Raw genomic sequence first — 18737 nt, forward strand, 5'->3', positions numbered from 1 at the left:
AAAAAAAAAAAAAAAAAAAAATTTATTTATTTTATTTATTTTTTTGAGAAGGAGTCTCACTCTGTCGCCCAGGCTGGAGTGCAGTGGCGCGATCTTGGCTCACTGCAAGCTCCGCCTCCTGGCTTCACACCATTCTCCTGCCTCAGCCTCCCGAGTAGCTGGACTACAGGCGCTCACCACCACGCCTGGCTAATTTTTTGTATTTTTAGAGAGACAGGGTTTCACCATTCACAGGATGGTCTCAATCTCCTGACCTTGTGATCCGCCCAGCTCGGCCTCCCAAAGTGCTGGGATTACAGGCATTAGCCACCGCACCCAGCCTTTATTTTTTAAAGACAGGGTCTCACTATATTGCCCAGACTGGACTTGAACTCTTGGGCTCAAGCCATCCTCCTGCCTCAGCTTCCCGAGTAGGGGGGACTACAAGCATGTGCCACTATGTCTAGCTGCCCCCACTTTAACGTGAGAGGAGAGGGAGGCAAAGCAGTGAATGTCAGAATCAGGACTGGCCCAGTCAGTGACTCCAGGGCCTGTACCCTCACATCTGGCATAGCTTGCTGGGGATACCCTACAGCGGGAGTTCTTGATAGCAGGCTATAGCCTGTTACTGAGCCATGAAATCATTTAGTGCATCATGAACAGTACTGCAAATAGTAAGATAGAAAACAGGGTTTTTTACATGGTAAGGGTAATTATTATACTAGGAAAGACATGTTCTGTTCATACACACACAAGTGCTGGAGCACAATGTAAAAAAATATATATAGGCAAAAAAGTATGGAAAACCCTTTGGTTCTAGGGCACATATGTATACAGTAAGCAAACATTTATGGCAAATTACATTATTCAGTCATAACCAATTTGTTCCCAGGGAAGGTGATTGTTAATGTGAGGGTTTTACATATTTTAGAAACAAAAAATGTAAAGTAAAAGCTATGGAATAATTTGCCCCAACTATACCGTTAGGGGTCACCAGAGAGTCACCAAGGACTATGCATTGCTGATGGGATGCCTGAGAGATCTCTGGATTCGCCCAAAGACTTGGAGACTTTTCCCAAAGACTTGGTGAATTTTCCAAGATGTATTCCCATTCTTTGGCCAAGTTTTTCTAGGACTAAGAGTAAAGAATCAAGAAACATTTTCAAGAAATAAGGCTTGGGGTTGGGCATGGTGGATCACGCCTGTAATCCCAGCATTTTGGGAGGCTGCAGTGAGAGGCCTGCTTGAGCCCAGGAGTTCGAGATCTGCCTGGGCAACAGTAAGACCCCATCTCTACTAAAAACAAAAAATTAGCTGGGCATGGTGGTGCACACTTATAGTCCCAGCTACTCAGGAGACGAAAGCAGGACGGCTGCCTGAGCCCAGGAGTTTGAGACTAGCCTGGGCAACACAGTAAGCTCTCATCTTTAATACACAAATAAATAATTTTATTTTGTAAGACAGGGTCTCACTCTGTTGCCCAGACTGGGGTACAGTAGCAATCAAAGCGATCCTCCTGCCGCAGCCTCCTGAGTAACTGGGATTACAGGTGCACGAGCCACTTCCAGATATATTTTTAACTTTTTCCTTTGGAGAGAAGGGTTCTCACTATGTTGACCAAGCTGGTTTCTAATTCCTGGCCTCGAGCAATCCTCCTGCTCTGGTCTCCCAAAGCCACTGTGCCTAACCAAGTAATAATTTTAAAAAAGAAATATACAGGCAGGGTGCGGTGGTTCATGCCTGTAATCCCAGCACTTTGGGAGGCTGAAGCAGGTGGATCATCTGAGGTCAGGAGTTTGAGATCAGCCTGGCCAACATGGTGAAACCCCTACTAAACCTACTAAAAAATACAAAAAATTAGCTGGGCGTGGTAGTGCATACCTGTAATCCCAGCTACTCAGGGTGCTGAGGCAGGAGATTCACTTGAACCCGGGAGGTGGAGGCTGCAGTGAGCCAAGATCGCGCCACTGCACTCCAGCCTGGGCGACAGAGTAAGACTCTGTCTCAAAAAAAAAGAAAGAAAAAATATATGTGGTGGCTCACACCTATAATCCCAGCACTTTGGGAGGCTGAGGCGGGTGGATCACTCGACCCCAGGAGTTTGAGAACAGCCTAGGCAACATGGCAAAACCCTGTTTCTATACAAATACAAAAATTAGCCAGGGGCTGGGCATGGTGGCTCACGCCTGTAATCCCAGTGCTTTGGGAGGCCAAGGCAGGCAGATCACCTCAGGTCGGGAGTTCGAGAACAGCCTGACCAACATGGAGAAACCCCGTCTCTACTAAAAATACAAAATTAGCCGGGTGTGGTGGCGCAGGCCTGTAATCCCAGCTACTCAGGAGGCTGAGGCAGGAGAATCGTTTGAACTGGGAGGCAGAGGTTGCGGTGAGCTGAGATCACGCCATTGCACTCCAGCCTGGGCAACAAGAGCGAAACTCCATCTCAAAAAAATAAATTAATTAAAAAAAAAAATTAGCTGGGTGTAGTGACACACATCTGTAGTCTCAGCTACTTAGAAGGCTAAGGCAGGAGAATCCCTCAAACCCGGGAGGCGGAGGTTGCAGTGAGCCGAGATTGTGCCACTGCACTCCAGCCTGGGCTACAGAGACTTAGGAGACTAAGGTGGGAGGATCACTTGAGCCCAAGAGGTCGAGGCTGCAGTAAGCCATGATCATGCCAACGCACTATAGCCTGGGTGAGAGACCCTGCCTCAAAAAAAAAAAAAGAAAAACCATACATTAAAAAAATATATATATACACACACACACACACACACACACACATACACACACACACAGAGAGAGAGAGTCAGGTGCAGTGGCTCACACCTATATAATCCTAACACTTTTTCTTTTCTTTTTTTTTTTTATTTTGAGACACAGTCTTGCTGTGTCACCCTGGCTGGAGTGCAGTGGCGTGATCTCGGCTCACTGCAACCTCTGCCTTCGATTCAAGCAAATATCGTGCCTCAGTCTCTCAACTAGCTGGAACTGTAAGCATGAGCCACCACGCCTGGCCTAATCCCAGCACTTTAGAAGGCCAAAGTGGGAGGATCGCTTGAGCCCAGGAGTTCAAGCCCAGCATGGGCAACAAAGGGAGAACCATCTCTTTTTTTGAGACAGAGTCTCACTCCATCACCCAGACTGAAGTGCAGTGGCATGGTCTCAGCTCACTGCAACCTCCATCTCCCAGGTTCAAGCAATTCTCATAGGCCTCCCGAGTAGCTGGGACTATAGACATGTGCCACCATGCCCAACTAATTTTTGTATTTTTAATAGAGATGGGGTTTTGCCATGTTGGCTAGGCTTGTCTCAAACTCCTAACCTCAAGTGATTCACCCACTTCAGCCTCCCAAAGTGCTGGGATTACAGGCAACCGGCTGGGAGAACCACCTCTACAGAAAATTTAAAAATTAGCCGGATGTGGTGGCACACACCTGTAATGTGTTCCAGCTACTTGGGAGGCTGAGGTAGGAGGATCACTTGAGCTCAGGAGGTCAAGGCTGCAGTAAGCCATGATCACAACACTGCACTCCAGCCTGGGTAACACAGCAACATCCTGTCTTAAAAAAAAAAAGCTGGGCGTGGTGGCTCACACCTGTAATCCCAGCACTTTGGGAGGCCCAGGCGGGCGGATCATGAGGTCAGGAGATCAAGACCATCCTGGCTAACACAGTCAAACCCTGTCTCTACTAGAAATACAAAAAATTAGCCAGCCGTGGTGGTGGGTGCCTGTAGTCCCAGCTACTCAGGAGACTGAAGCAGGAGAATCGCTTGAACCTGGGAGGTGGAGGTTGCAGTGAGCTGAGATCACACCACTGCACTCCAGCCTGGGCAACAAGTGAGACTCCGTCTCAAAAAAAAAAAAAAAAGGCCAGGCACCGTAGCTCAAGCCTGTAATCCCAGCACTTTGAGAGGCCCAGGAGGGCAGATTGCTTGAGCTCAGGAGTTCAAGACGGCTCTGGACAACTCGAGAAACGCTGTCTCTACAAAAAAAAATACAAACAGTAGTCAGGCATAGTAGTTTGTGCCTACAGTTCTAGCTACTTGGGAGGCAGAAGTTGCAGTGAGCCAAGATCGCACCACTGCACTCTGGCCTGGGCAACAGAGCAAGACTAGGTCTCAAAAAAAAAAAAAAAAGAAAGAAACAAGGCCTTTTCTTCAGCCTGAGACAGAACAAACCTACATGGCTCCACACAGCTCACTAACACATGGCCTCGACCCCATTAATACCTATTTCTGATGAAATCCAGCCAAGCTGCCACATGAGTGGTAGAGGGCACTCCCTTCCCTAAGGGCCATCTCTGTCCTCAGCCCCTTTGGGGTGTTTCAGATCTATTAATAGGTTGAAGGGGCAGAGAAGGGGATAGGCACAATGGCTCATGCCTATAATGCTAGCACTTTGCAAAGCTGAGGTGGGAGGATCACTCAAGGCCAAGAGTTTGACACCAGCCTGGGCAACATAGTAAGACCCTGTCTCTACCAAAAAAAAAAGAAAAAAAAAAAAAAAAAAAAACCAGGCAGAAACAGGATAAAGGGACAGCAGGTAGCTAACAGCACCAAGGATTTATGCACCCAGGTTTTGGGCACATACTAAAAAGCATTACAGACTACATTAGTTCTCTTGACTTTTATTAAATTATCACTTGAAACACGCCAAGAAGAACATGTACCTATTATTTAAAGGAGACCAACAACCTCATGAACACACTGAAAACCACTAATTGTGTACTTCGAAATGGTGACTTTTATGGTATGTGAATTGTATCACAATGTTTAAAATGTTACTAAAAAAAATAAAAAATAAAAAAGGGGAGTGGTGTCATATTTGATATTATACCTGAGTTCCAATACTCCAGTAAAACCACCCGACGTAAGAAGGATGCCGAAACCAAGCGTACACTCCGCTGGTCACCAGAGTATGTGTATCTGATTTTTCATTCTGCACCACGTGGTTGAAATTGGAGCCAGCTGTAAACATGGCCGCCTTCCTCAGACATTCTCCGAAGACCACCATCAGCAGCCCTGTGACACTGAGCCAGGTGATCTGCTTCAGTTCTGTGGGAGAGAGACATCGATGACACACGAGGAGTGAAAACATTGGCCGGCTGAGCTTCCTTTCGCACTGCTTAAAATTAACCTATTTTCCCAAAGACAGAAACAGAAAATGTGCTCGTGGGCAATCAGCATTTGTCATCACGTTAAAATTTCATAAGAAAACACATTCTCCTAAGTTGTGCTGTTCATCGGTTTACTTTAAAATGCCAATAAGCACAATGAAAGCATCATGGTAAAGAGATGCTCTCTTGCTACAGCTGATGGGTTCTCTGGTTCACCACCCCCGGCCACGTGCTCAGTCCTTCATTTGGGGACAAGTACAGCTAAGAGAAGAAAAGGGCCGGGCGCGGTGGCTCAAGCCTGTAATCCCAGCACTTTGGGAGGCCGAGACGGGCGGATCACGAGGTCAGGAGATCGAGACCATCCTGGCTAACACGGTGAAACCCCGTCTCTACTAAAAAATACAAAAAACTAGCCAGGCGAGGTGGCGGGTGCCTGTAGTCCCAGCTACTCGGGAGGCTGAGGCAGGAGAATGGTGTAAAGCCGGGAGGCAGAGCTTGCAGTGAGCTGAGATCCCGCCACTGCACTCCAGCCTGGGCAACAGAGCGAGACTCCGTCTCAAAAAAAAAAAAAAAAGAGAAGAAAAGAAGGGTCCAAGGTTTCCACCCTGAATCCCAGGAGCTACATGTATTTCATTTCATTGGCTGTGAGACATTCAATTTCAGAGTGCATTCCACATACAGAGGCTTTTGTTAGTCAATTTTTTTTTTTTTTTGAGACAGCGTCTCACTCTCATTGCCCAGGCTGGAGTGCAATGGCACAATCTCGGCTCACTGCAACCTCCACCCCCTGGGCTCAAGCAATTCTCCTGCCTCAGCCTCCCAAGTAGCTAGGATTACAGGCATGCACCACCAGGCCCGACTAATTTTGTATTTTTAGTAGAGATGTGGTTTTACCATGCTGGTCAGGCTGGTCTCAAACTCCTGACCTCATGTGATCCACCCACCTCAGCCTCCCAAAGTGCTGGGATTATAGGCGTGAGCTACTATGCCTGGCCAGTAAACTTTTTTTTTTTTTTTTTTTTTTTGAGGCGGAGTCTTCACTCTGTCCCCCAGGCTGGAGTGCAGTGGCACCATCTCGGCTCACTGCAAGCTCCGCCTCCCGGGTTCGCGCCATTCTCCTGCCTCAGCCTCCCGAGTAGCTGGGACTACAGGCGCCGCCACCGCGCCCGGCTAATTTTTTTGTATTTTAGTAGAGACGGGGTTTCACCTTGTTAGCCAGGATGGTCTCGATCTCCTGACCTCGTGATCCGCCCGCCTCGGCCTCCCAAAGTGCAGGGATTACAGGCGTGAGCCACCGCGCCCGGCCATCCTGGCCAGTAAACTTACATGAAACATCTAAATATCATCTGATTGTAAAATTAGAATCACAACTACCCAAGGTTGGGACTTCACATTAGATGGTGCACTATGTGATGCAAACTTTAAAGCAAAAGGTCAACACGTCCTCGAGCCAAAATCCAGAGGCAGAATTCACGAGTGGAGCTCATCCTTTATAAATAGCTTAGTGAGGATAGAGGTCTGTGGAAAATCGCTTGGGGGAGATTAGACTTGAAAGGTGAATCAATGTCACTGTCCTCAGCCTGAATGGGAGCCACCCTTTTCCCCTCCAGAGGGGGACATAAGGCACACTAACCTGGCCAAAAGATATTTTCAAGTGTGAACTCTAACCAAGAAGAAAGAGCGGCTACTGTATACTCCAGGCTGTGATTCAGGAGAAAGGAATCCAAGGACAGACTTTTGGGATTATTGACTGCTGTCACCAAGTATTCAGAATAGTGGAACAATGACAGGGAGCACATGTACCTATTTAAAGACAAAAAGAGAGTTAAGTTGGGACAAGAGAACCAAGTTAGCCGTGTAAGTGCAGATGTCGGTCTCCTGAGCTGTCCCTAAGTCCATGAGGCCCTGTTCTCACCTGTCTGAGAGTGGACACAGGTACCCATCGCAGCATCTACTACCTCAGGCTTGCAAAAAGTGGAGTTCTTAAGGGACTAGTTTTGTTTCCAGTCTTTTTTTTTTTTTGAAACAGAGTCTCGTTGTGTCACCCAGGCTGGAGTGCAATGGTGCGATCTCGGCTCACTGCAACCTCTGCCTCCCAGGTTCAAGCGATTCTCCTGCCTCAGCCTCCCAAGTAGCTCAGACTACAGGTGCCCACCACCACGCCCGGCTAATTTTTGTATTTTCAGTAGAGACAGGGTTTTGCTATGCTGGCAAGGCTGGTCTCGAACTCCCGGCCTCACTATGTTGGCTAAGCTGGTCTTGAACTCCTGACCTCGTGATCTGTCCACCTCGGCCTCCTAAAGTGCTGGGATAACAGGCGTGAGCCACCGCACCCAGCAAGGGACTGTTTTTGAATGTCACAGGCAAAACAAACCCACAGGTCACGGAGGCATTATGGACCCTTCTGTCCTTTAAAAATGACACTACACACAATAAAACATGAAAGAGGGAGATAACAACATAAAGGAGTGATGTATGTCGGATACAAAATTTAACAAAACTGAAATAATTCCAGCAAAGGATTAGATGGCTCAAAATATTGATAAGAGGAGATTTAAAACTTTTTACCTTGAAGCCACTGGTTCATATCCAGGTCAGACTAGAAGGCTCAAGGGACTGAAATCATAGTGTAGGGAAAAATCCTACAATGGCTGTGGGGATGCACTAGATGTGACCTAATAGAAATTAGAGATGAAAAAGGCCTATGAAGACAAGCCAGAGCCCTGCCCCTGCCCGCCACCGAGGACCTGCACCCCTTCCGGGAAGGGCTGCTCATGTTACTGAATGCTGTCACCACAGCTGCTGATGACAGCGCCTTTGGGGGTGCCAGGGAGATCTGCTTCTGCCTGATTCACAACCAACCCACAGGCACGAAATCACAAGGGCTGAAATGTGAGCAACTAGGGGGAAGCCAGACTTGTTTCCAGAGAACCCTGAACAGCCTTCTGCCGGTCACAGATGAGACAGGGATGAGGAAATGCCACTACTGACCCTCTGATCTGTCCACCCTCGCCTGAAAACCAGTATTCCAAAAGGAATTCTTACCAGCCAAAGTGACTCCAAGAAGACTGGCTAAAACTTAGCAGCACGCCGCAGCCGAACACAAACCCCAGGAAACAAGCTCGGATGGCTATCTGAAAGGAACCAAGAGCAGCTCAGTCACTCGCAGTCCTCAGAGTACAGATCTGGGCTGCTGACCTTCCCAGAATAGGCAGGCCACAGGCAAGCAGATAGAGCCGATTTGCTGAGATTGAAAGGGAGAAGTGGGCGACCTGGGTTCAAATTCTGCACCCACTTCTCTCTGGCTGTGTGGCCTCCCAAGTTATTTAACCTCTCTGGGCTTGCTTCCCCATCTACACCCAGGGGATAAGAGTACCTACCATTTAGGACTGTGGTTAGAATCACACACGTAAAACACTTAAGACTAACTGCTACCTAAATTTTAGCTGCCACTATTATTATTATTCACGATGATTATTCACGGCTGTAGGAAAACTGCTTAAGCCTAGTTTATGAGGTCTGGGCACCCGAGCCCGTGCGCCCAGCCCCACCCACGTCACTGGGGGGCCTTTGACCTGAGACAGGGCAGCAGGTAGGTCTCTGCACCTTAAGTTACATAAAAGCACTCGCAGGCTCGCTCACTCCCACCCCACGCGCACCAGCTGAGCTGCACGAGCTGCAATTTAACACCCACTCTTCGGGTGCAGGGCGCCCGAGCCCGGAGAGGGAGGGTCCCTTCCTGAGACCTAAACTCGTGGGTGAAGAGCGCGCGCGTGGGAGGCTGCTGCGGGCCCGGGGAGAAAGGTGCCCACGCGCCGCGCCAAGCGGACCCCCGCCCGCCCCACAGGCCCCACCGGCCCCCGCCGGCCTGCACCTGGTAGCGAGGCGGCCGATAGAGCAGCAGCAGCAGCGCGTTGAGCCCGGCCACGTAGAGCGCCAACCCGGTGCGGCCCTGCAAGCCGGCGCGCGTGAGGAGCGGCAGCGCGAGCACCGAGGCGCCCAGCAGGAAGGTAGCGAGGCTGAGACGCGCCTCGGAGCCTGGCGGAGCCCGCGCCGCGCAGCCCGCCATGGCGCAGGGCGGCGGACGAGCAGGCGGCGGCGACGGCTGTAGCCCGGGGAAACGCGCCGGCCGCGCCTGCGCACTGCGCCGCCGACGCCGGCCCGGGAAGGGCAGCTGCCCGGAGCTGCGCGCCGGCTGCCAGTTCTCGCGAGAACTCGGGCCCGCCCCGTTGGTGGCCCGAATTTGGCGGTAGTGCCCCGCCCCGCCCCGCCCCGCCCCTCGGGGACATCCGGGCTCTGAGCCCGACTCTGTGCGGGGCTGGGGCCGGGCTGGGGTGAGAGAAGTCGCTCCCTTCCTCTGCCCAAACTTAGTCCCAAACTCAGGAGGTTCTTGTCCCAAGAAGCAATGTAAAGTTTGAAACGAGCCGGGCGCAGTGGCTCACGCCTGTAATCCCAGCACTTTGGGAGCCCGAGGCGGGCGAATCACTTGAAGTCTGGAGTTCGAGACCAACCTGGCCAACATGGGGAAACGCCGTCTCTGCTAAAAATACACAAATTAGCTGGGCGTGGTGGCGCACGCCTTTAATCCCAGCTACTTGGTGGGGCTGAGGCAGGATAATTGCTTGAACCGGCGAGACGGAGGTTACAGTGAGCCAAGATTGTGCCACTGCACTCCAGCCTGGGTGAGAGTGACACTCCAGCTCAAAAAAAAGAAAAAGTTTGAAACGGCCGCACCCTCGCCGTCCCTGCGTGGTCCCCGAAAACCAGACGCCTTGGGGCGTGGGTTCGGCCGAGTGCGGCAACCTCCCGCCCTCCCTCTAAGGGTCCCTAGAAAGCGGCCTGGACAACTGCACCTGGGCATCCATGCGACGGGACCACCGCCCGCTGAAATTCCTGTTGTGGAACAAGGCTGGACGGTGATGGCAATGCTCAGGATATATTAGGTTTTTGTTTTTTGTTTTTTGTTTTTTTGAGACGGAGTCTTGCTCTGTTGCCCAGGCTGGAGTGCAGTGCGCAATCTCGGCTCACTGCAAGCTCCTCCTCCCGGGTTCACGCCATTCACCTGTCTCAGCCTCCGGAGTAACTGGGACTACAGGTGCCCGCCACCCCGCCCGGTTAATTTATATTTTTAGTAGAGACGGGGTTTCACCGTGTTAGCCAGGATGGTCTTGATCTCCTGACCTCGTGATCCGCCCGCCTTGGCCTCCCAAAGTGCTGAGATTACAGGCGTGAGCCACTGCTCCCGGTCTATATTAGGTTTATAAATAGCAGGAGGCAAAGCTATTCGGTGTGATCCTGACTTCACTTGGGGGAAAAGGGCAGGTATCTGAGCCTGGGAAAATGATCGAGCTATAAGCCAAAATGATATAATGCCGATTATATATGTACCTTTTTTTTTCTTTTCCTTTTTTTTTTTTTAGGCACAGGTCTCACTCTGTCAACCTGGCTGGAGTGCGGCAGCCTGGGGTTTCACCATGTTGGCCAGACTGATTTCAAACTCCTGACCTCAGGTGATCCACCCGCCTCGGCCTCCCAAAGTGCTGGGATTATAGGCGCGAGCCACCACACCCGGCCCATAGATTACTTTTATAATCAGAAGTTATTATTTACTTTTCAAAGAGTAAATGCTCTCACCTCAGGTAGCTCAGAGAGCCGTGCTGGAGGAGAAAAGCCGGTAAGCGATAAACTGGAATAAACTCTGCAGGATTGGGAATGGGGGCAGAAGGAGAGCAAGGATGGGGAGCAGAGAGGGACCCCAGGGGAGGCCCTCAGCTTGGATGGCGGCAGGGCGAGGAGGCTGCAAGGAACAGACGCCAGAGCTAGGCCTTGGGGCCCTCAGGGATGGACAGCCTGCCCTCCATTGGAAATGAGATCAAGGAGGGAGTGAGGGCTCAGTGTTTGAAAGGCACAGAGGCAGGAGGAAGCAAGGCTGAGAAGGGGTGGGGACAGGCCCTCAGGGAGGCTGGCACCAAGCGGTGGGTCAGCGAGAGAGGCAGGCGGTCTGTGAGTCCTGCATCTGAGCCCCTCACCTCTCCACTCTAGTCCCTGCAGGTCCTGGCAGGAGCTCTGGTACTTGGGAAGCTGGATGGAGAGGCTGGGCCAGAATCCCAGACCCCTCACCCTCTGCAGCCTAGCTTTGTGACCTCGGCAAATCCATTCTATGTGCCTCCGTTTCCTGTACAGTGGGGGTCCTTATTTCTCTGGCACAGATTGGTATTTGTTCTGTAAAGCCCAGTACCACTTTATTTTATTTTATTGATTGATTTTTTTTGAGACAGGGCCTCACTCTGTTGCCCAGGCTGGAATGCAGTGGTGAGATCATAGCTCACTGCAACCTCGAACTCCTGGGCTCAGGCCATCCTCCTGCCTCAGCCTCCTGAGTATCTGGGACTACAGACATGCACCACTGCACCTAGCACCATGTTTAAACGGTGCTCAGAAAACTTGCTAAACTTGGTGGATGGGAATTGAAAATAGATTTAATGTTTTAAAAATCAAAGTCACCCAGCTGCAGTGCCACATGGGAAGGAGGCCTGGGTGTGAATGTTCCTGGGAGCTGAGAGCTCCTGTGACTGCCGCCAGTTTCCTGTGGTCTCCTCCAGACTCAGGACCTCTCCCTCCGCACCAGGACACCTCAGGACCACCAGAGGGCACTCATCGCACCTTCACCCCTGGAAGTGAGCTGGTCCTGGGGCCAGAAACCACTGTACCTGGGAAGCCCTTTCTGGCTTTTGCTCTCCTCAATGTATGACAGCCCTGATTTACCCCCAGGGACTGTTGCCACTCAGGGGTGCAGAGTAATATGTCACCAGACTGGAGAACCAGAGCAATGCTCTCTCCTCTGCCCATCACCTCCCCTTGGCCCCTCCCTCTTCATCAGCCCCATTTTGGAGAAGGGAGAAAGGAGAGAGAGCGGTCTCCTCCCAGGTGGGGCCGGACTCCAGGGAAGGAGAATTTTCAGAAGTTGCAGGAGTTGCCAAATGTGTCAGGGCCCAGGGTTCACAGAGCAGTGATGGAGGAGAAAGGAGAGGAAGCAGATCTAAGCACATAAGGGCATCAAACCAGAGAAACAAAGTCACATGCAGAGGGCTGCACGTAGACACAGGGAAATATACACACGGAGATGCACAGAAACACGCAGACCCCACACAGGGACCTGCTTTCCTGCTACAGGGGAAAGTAATCTGATCAAGCAGACCCACTGTGCACCCATCTCTCTATGCTTCAGGACAACACACCTACAAAAATATAAGAAAAAAAGGGAAAACAGCTCTGCCTGGCATGCCTTGCTTGCCTTTTCTTGTAAATAAGCATTTGAATGTGTTTTGTTCTAGGAGCTTTCCAGGCAGGCACAAAGGGAGCCCTTTCTCATGCAGGAAGTTCCCTCTGCTGCCTCCCCCTTCCCTCCCCCTCCTGCCATCCGCCCACAGGCTGAGGTGGCTTTCTTTCCTGAACCCGAGTGTGGATACCTCCTGTTTTAGAGAACCCTGAGAACCACTATGCTATTCCCAAGTTAAACTCTAGGCTGAGATGAAATTAGGCTTCTTTTTCTTTTCTTTTTTCTTTTTTTTTTTTTTGAGACAGAGTCTCACTCTGTTGCCCAGGCTGGAGTGCAGTGGCAGGATCCCAGTTCACTGCAACCTCTGCCTCCTGGGTTCAAGTGATTCTCCTGCCTCAGCCTCCTGAGTAGCTGGGATTACAGGCACCTGCCACCACACCCAGCTCATTTTTGTATTTTTAGTAGAGACGCGGTTTCACCATGTTAGCCAGGCTGGTCTTGAACACCTGACCTCATGATCTGCCGGCCTTAGCCTCCCAAAGTGCTAGGATTACAGGTGTGAGCCACCGTGCCCGGCCAGGTTGGTGATTTTTTTAAAGAGAGTTGGTCCCCTGCAGCTCCCAGTCATTCACAGGCCTCTGCCCCATCCTCTGTCCACATGGAGGCTGGGAGGGCCGCAGTGAGGGGCCTGTCCAGTGTGGCTGCAGCTCTTCCCAGGAGGGAATCCCTGTCTTCCAAAAGTTTTCTTTCCCTTCCTCTGGCCTTTCAGGCTGAAGGAATGAAAGCTCCCTCTTTCTAGGCTGAAAAACAGGTAAACAACATGTAATTTATGAGCACCATCAGCCCAAAGTGCATAAGTCATATGTGCACAAAGGGGCCGGGTAAATATTTAAAGATTAGAGCCAGCTGGGGAGAAATACAAAAGCCTGGGGCAATGGGGGTCTTTCTGAACTCACTCTCCCCGAGCTGGGCCAGGTCAGCGTTGATGCACTCACTGGAGTCCCAGCCTTTGTCATCTGAAGGGCCCTTGTCTGCTGGGCTATTGGGAGTCCCAACACAGCTAAAGAGAGTTAAACAATCGCAGCCTCTCCAACCGCATCTGGAGACAATTGGCTGAGTCATTTCAGAGCTTTTGCTGTGTGTCCCAATAGTTAATTACATGGAGCAATCACTTCATATCACTTTGAAATGCATCTGCAGAGGGGGACAACAGATTTCTCCCTCTAGTCACCTGCATCCACAGTAGCCTGTGCAGCACTCACCAGTCAGCACTGGTTCAAACCCCTGGAAGTGCAGAAGGGAAGGGGCTGCCACCCGGAGCCACAGGGCTATCCTCTGGGATGGGCCACAGGTAGGGCTCTTGTCCTGGGGCCTGAAAACCTCTCCCTACTTGGTTCCAGACCTGACATAATGTTCTTTTTTTCTTTTCTTTTCTTTTTTTTTGCCAAACTCAGGAAAACCAAATGAGGGAAGGAGTGGCACAGACACTTGTCACTTTCTGTGTTAAATTCCCCAACATGAGACAGGAGGGGCTCTGAGCAGCCCTGGAGGCTCGAAGAGCCCTCAGGAGTTACAGAAGGAAGTTTTTTTTCCTTGAATGAGCAGAGGGGGGCCTGGGTCTCCCCACTTCTCCTCCTGGACCTGTGCTCCTTTCCAGGCTGCCTTGGGGACCCCAGATACTAAAGATGGAAAGGGAGTTGGTGGCCTACATCCCAGCTTGCGTAAGCCCCGCTTCTAAGTTGGTCCATGCCCTTCCTGGCAGCCCGAGAGTGCTTTGTCCTGCTTGCCCTCAGAGGACAGGGTAAACCTACTGCCACTCCCCCTCCAGCTCTGAAAATACCTCCTGGTCTATGTGAGCCCCTTTGGAGCCACGCCTGCCTCAGGTTATGCTAGGATGCCCAGACTCAGGGCTTGTAAGCAGCGTGACAGGCTGGGGTGGAGGGTGGACTCCGAGTCTGCAGCCTGGGTTTCCAGGAACGGTCTCTGTAGAGACTAGTCTGCTGTCTTTCCCAATGACCTTGCCAGATGCAAAGCACAATGACTGTAACTTAGTAGTAGGGGAAGTGGCTGCCCAGAGAGAGGAGCAAGAAGTGAGGGTAAAGTGGCCATGGTGGGGAGAAACCCGGCTCAGAGCTCGGAGAAGGGGAGGGTGGAAGTCGCACCAATATCTCTCTCCACTTTGATCCTGCGCGACCCTCGGCCAGTGTAAGGCGAGTAGCGGACCAAGGAGGCAGTTTGTGATGGAGGAGCCACGGGTGGGGGCGCCAGAAAGTAGGGGAATCATTCCAGTTGGGGAGACCCCTGCCCGAAAACGGGCCACAGGACAAGGGGCGCGGCGGGCAGTGTCGGGGTTGGGGTGCTGGGGGCCGCGGAGGCGGAAGTCCATTCAGTGGACCAGGGCGGAGCGACGCCTGAGAATTCCGCCCAGGCCTTAAGGCGGGCCTTGCCTCCTGCAGCCAAAGCAGAACATTGCGAATTAGCGCATTTTGCGGTCAATTTTCCACTGCTTAAGAAACACTAAGCCATCCACGTGGCCCCACCCAGTGCGATTGGAATCAACCCAGGGGACGGGCTTGGGAGGGGTGGTGGCCCTGGGAACGGCGGGTGTCGGGGTTCCGGCGGGGGCAGCCCCAGGGCCCCTTTATGGCGGCCCGGATTCAGGAGAGGGGGCGGGCCGGGCACCCAGCTGCGGGCCGCGAGAGCTGCGCGGAGAGCCATTGGTTTGCTAATGCACCGGAGTTGAAAGGCGCGGGCGGCGGTTTACAGGGAAGGATTGTAATTAGAGGACAAATTGCCCCGCTGCCCCGCAGCTCGAGAACGCGGGGAAGGGGAGGCCCGCCGGGGCGCGGCGCGCGCCAGGCCTCCGTGCAGATGTGCAGCAGCTGGAAGTCCGCGCCCAGTGGGGCGCCCGGAGTTTGGCCCCGAGGGGGCGGGGGCGGGCGCCGCTTTGTGGGGCCCGCACAATGCCCTTAACACTCGACTGCCCCCTTTGTGTCCGGCTGCGCCGCCCGCCCGCCCCGCGGTGCCTTTGTACCGCGCCGCCACCTCCCCAAGCTCGGAGCGAATCGCACGGAGGACGCCCCGGCCCGGCTGGTCCTGGAGCTTCAAAGCTGCCCGGCGCGTGCCAGCGCCTGCCGCCTAGTCTCGGCCCCCGCCGCCCTCCCAGGCCCAGGTCGGCCCAGATCTGGCCCGCCGGCCCTGCGGCCCGAGATGGAGAGAGCCCCAGAGCTGCTGTTGCTGCTGCCTCGGCCTGAAAGGGGGAGGGCGTGGCGCGATTCTCCACGCTGCTTGGCGCCTGGGAACGCCGCTATCCTGGGGAGGGTAGGCGGGGGCGGGCTCGGGGGAGATACCCCGGCTTGACAGCGCTGGGGGGTGCACCCCACCCTGAGTCCCTACACAGAAGCCGGTTTGTTCATTCCTCTGCCACAGGGCTCAGCTGCAGAATTTTTGCGACTTCCCTGTCACCCTCAGAAGCAATGGGGGCTGCATTGTTCAGAATACCATTTTACAAATCCCAAAACTAAGGCCATGAGGGCCCATGGGAGACGTCTAGGTTTGAACCCAGGGACTTCCTGGAGGTCAGCCTTCCTGTCCATCACAGCGACTACAGTTCAGCCTCCTGGAGTTCAACCAGGGGGATGGCCCCAGAACCTTGCTGTAGGGCCTAACCCATCCTGGGGCGAGTGCTCCAGGCACCTCCTCCAATGGGTCCCCCATAGTTTTTTGTTTTTTGTTTTTTGTTTTTGAGACGGAGTCTGGCTCTGTCGCCCAGGCTGGAGTGCAGTGGCCGGATCTCAGCTCACTGCAAGCTCCGCCTCCCGGGTTTACGCCATTCTCCTGCCTCAGCCTCCCGAGTAGCTGGGACTACAGGCGCCCGCCACCTCACCCGGCTAGTTTTTTGTATTTTTTAGTAGAGACGGGGTTTCACCGTGTTTGCCAGGATGGTCTCGATCTCCTGACCTCGTGATCCGCCCGTCTCGGCCTCCCAAAGTGCTGGGATTATAGGCTTGAGCCACCGCGCCCGGCTGGGTCTCCCATAGTTTGAATCATGGATTAGGGTGTGGGCCCTGGGCCTCTCGAAGTGTGGCCTGGAGCTCTTCCCAGAATGTCAGTGGCCTCCTGCCACCACCACCTGTGCGTGGAGCTGACAGCAGGCTCATGGGAGTAGACTTCCAGTGCTTCTCCACGGGGAGAGGGTCTGCCACCAAAGCTACCCAGCCCGGAAGCCCAGGGCTGTGGGGCAGGGGTAGGAAGCCGCGTTCACCCCACCTGCCTCCTGTGGGAAGTCTGCGTTGGATCCTAGCAGTGTCAGAGAACACAGGACCCAGGCTACACCCCCACCAGGACCCCTCCCAAGCCCAGTGCCCCAGCAAGGATGAGACCGGCTGTGGCCCCGAGGGCGGGCTGCACGCTTTAATGGGATGCACGTTGCTGTGTGGCCCCTGCGGGCTTGGCTTGTGCCCGGCTTTGAGCAGCCACAGGCAGAAAATTGCTGCATTGTCCCAACATTTAGGGCAACTAATGTGGCGTTGCGGGTATGGCCAGAGCATGAAGTGCACAGAGAGGCGTCACCTTGGCATCGTCATCAGTCCCGAGGGAGCCCAGAGCCCTGTCATAGTCATGTGGCAGCCTGTGGCCAGCTGGCCCAGGTACCTCCCCAGTAGGTGACCCCCGGAATGCTTGCACTCCAGGTTATCAAGGACTTGGCAAGTGGGACTAGAGAACTTACGGGGATTGGGACAGGATGGGCGTGGAGGGGGTGGGCATGGCAGGGGTCCTCAGACTTGGGAAGTGGTGGAGGCCAGAGAGATAAGGAAAAGACAGAGAAAGGAGAAGGGGGGTCCCTTGGGAGGCGGGGTGGGGGTCCTGAAGGTGAGAAGAAGCCTGGGCTATGGGAGGGGGCTGAGGGAAGGAGGTGGGGAGCTTCCCGATGCGTCTTCCCTTGGTCCCCTCCTCCTCGAGGTTTCTAGAGTCCAGAGGGCCTCATTGACATGTAAACGAGGGTCCCTATAAAGGCAGCACTGCCTCACACTGGTGCACGGACTGCAACATGGGCACGGAGCCTGCTGCCCAGGGCAGCCTCCCCGGCAACTTCCGAAAGGTCTGGGGTGTTGAGGGGTGAGGGGCAGGTGCCCTTCCCCAGGAGGTGGGGGGGGCAGAGGGCAGGAGGGTAGCAGTCCCACACTCTGAAGGCCGTTCATCTGCAGATCTCCAAGCCACTGATGGAGAAAAAGCGACGGGCACGCATCAACGTGTCACTGGAGCAGCTGAAGTCGCTGCTGGAGAAACACTACTCGCACCAGGTGAGACTCAGGCAGGGTGGGGGTGGGTGGGTGATACGATCCCAACCTCCCTCTCTCCACCTCGGGAGGCTGGCCTAATAGACCTTTCCATGGTGGGGTAGATCCGGAAGCGCAAGTTGGAGAAGGCCGACATCCTGGAGTTGAGCGTGAAGTACATGAGAAGCCTTCAGAACTCCTTGCAAGGTACACGGGAGGGCTGGAGGGAGTAGGGGGAGGCTTGTGGGATCAGAGCCAGGGATGCCTCAAGGACCTCTTGAGCCTGGGCTTTTGAGACCAGCCTGGGCAACATAGCAAGACAGCAAGACCCCCAGCTCAAAAATAAAGAGGACAGCTGGGCAGCTGGCGAGGAGGGGGGCCAGCTTGCTAGGGGTAGAGGGAGGAGCAGTAAAACCCGGGCTGGCTGTGCGATTGCGATCTGGGTGGTAGGAGGTCTGGACCCCGGGGGAGACGTTCGGGTCGTCTGACCTCTCCGCCCTCCTCTTCCCTTCGTCAACACGCTTCTTCCCTCCTTTCCCCTCCCTCCCCTCCCCTTCCCTCCGCTCCCCTCCCCTCCCCTTCCTGTTTCTCTCGTCCACTTTTCCCCACAGGGCTCTGGCCTGTGCCCAGCGGAGCCGAGCACCCGTCGGGCTTCCGCAGCTGCCTGCCCCGCGTGAGCCAGCTCCTTCGGCGCGGAGATGAGGTCGGCGGCGGCCTGCTCTGCCCCCTGGTGCCGGAGCGGGCCGCCGGCAGCACCATGGACAGCGCCGGGCTGGGGCAGGAGGCGCCCGCGCTGTACGGCCCCTGCACCCCGGCCGTCTGGGCTCCTGCTCCGGCCGCCGGCGGCCCGCGGTCCCCACCACCCCCGCTCCTCCTCCCCGGAGGTCTCCCCGGCTCGTCCGCCAGCGTTCCCCCGCCGCAGCCAGCGTCGAGTCGCTGCGCCGAGAGCCCTGGGCTGGGCCTGCACGTGTGGCGGCCCTGGTGAAGCCCCGGGGATGGCCTGAACTGAAGGCGCTCCCTATTTGGTCTCGCGACACAGGGACTATTTTCAGCACCCCCACAGTGACTGCCGGGACCTCC

General features: G+C 54.0%; 2 protein-coding genes across 2 annotated transcripts in view; one reads left to right on the forward strand and one right to left on the reverse strand.

The window, feature by feature from the left end:
- The window catches only part of ICMT (isoprenylcysteine carboxyl methyltransferase), a 15292-nt gene extending 6057 nt beyond the window's left edge, over positions 1 to 9235 (reverse strand). The window contains exons 1-4 of the mRNA XM_025384228.1: positions 8974 to 9235; positions 8145 to 8233; positions 6733 to 6902; positions 4820 to 5037 (exon numbers count right to left, since the gene is read on the reverse strand). Of these exons, the coding sequence (XP_025240013.1) occupies positions 4820 to 5037; positions 6733 to 6902; positions 8145 to 8233; positions 8974 to 9168 (672 nt within the window). The 5' untranslated portion in view covers positions 9169 to 9235. The remainder of the gene's footprint in view (positions 1 to 4819; positions 5038 to 6732; positions 6903 to 8144; positions 8234 to 8973) is intronic.
- An 8202-nt stretch (positions 9236 to 17437) lies between these two features.
- Positions 17438 to 18737, forward strand: HES3 (hes family bHLH transcription factor 3). The gene is made up of 4 exons (XM_025369550.1): positions 17438 to 17479; positions 17586 to 17681; positions 17783 to 17864; positions 18269 to 18737. Exons 2-4 carry the CDS (start codon positions 17601 to 17603, stop codon positions 18640 to 18642), a joined length of 537 nt encoding a protein of 178 aa, XP_025225335.1. The 5' UTR covers positions 17438 to 17479; positions 17586 to 17600; the 3' UTR covers positions 18643 to 18737.

The sequence above is a fragment of the Theropithecus gelada genome, chromosome 1, assembly GCF_003255815.1.
Source record: "Theropithecus gelada isolate Dixy chromosome 1, Tgel_1.0, whole genome shotgun sequence".
NCBI classification, from domain to species: domain Eukaryota; kingdom Metazoa; phylum Chordata; class Mammalia; order Primates; family Cercopithecidae; genus Theropithecus; species Theropithecus gelada.

Excerpts from the sequence above, each read along its gene's own strand:
- HES3 (XM_025369550.1), top strand. The coding sequence starts at position 17,601 with ATGGAGAAAAAGCGACGGGCACGCATCAACGTGTCACTGGAGCAGCTG. Across the intron at positions 17,682-17,782 it reads AGAAACACTACTCGCACCAG|ATCCGGAAGCGCAAGTTGGA; the intron begins GTGAGACTCAGG and ends ATGGTGGGGTAG. Across the intron at positions 17,865-18,268 it reads CCTTCAGAACTCCTTGCAAG|GGCTCTGGCCTGTGCCCAGC; the intron begins GTACACGGGAGG and ends TTTTCCCCACAG.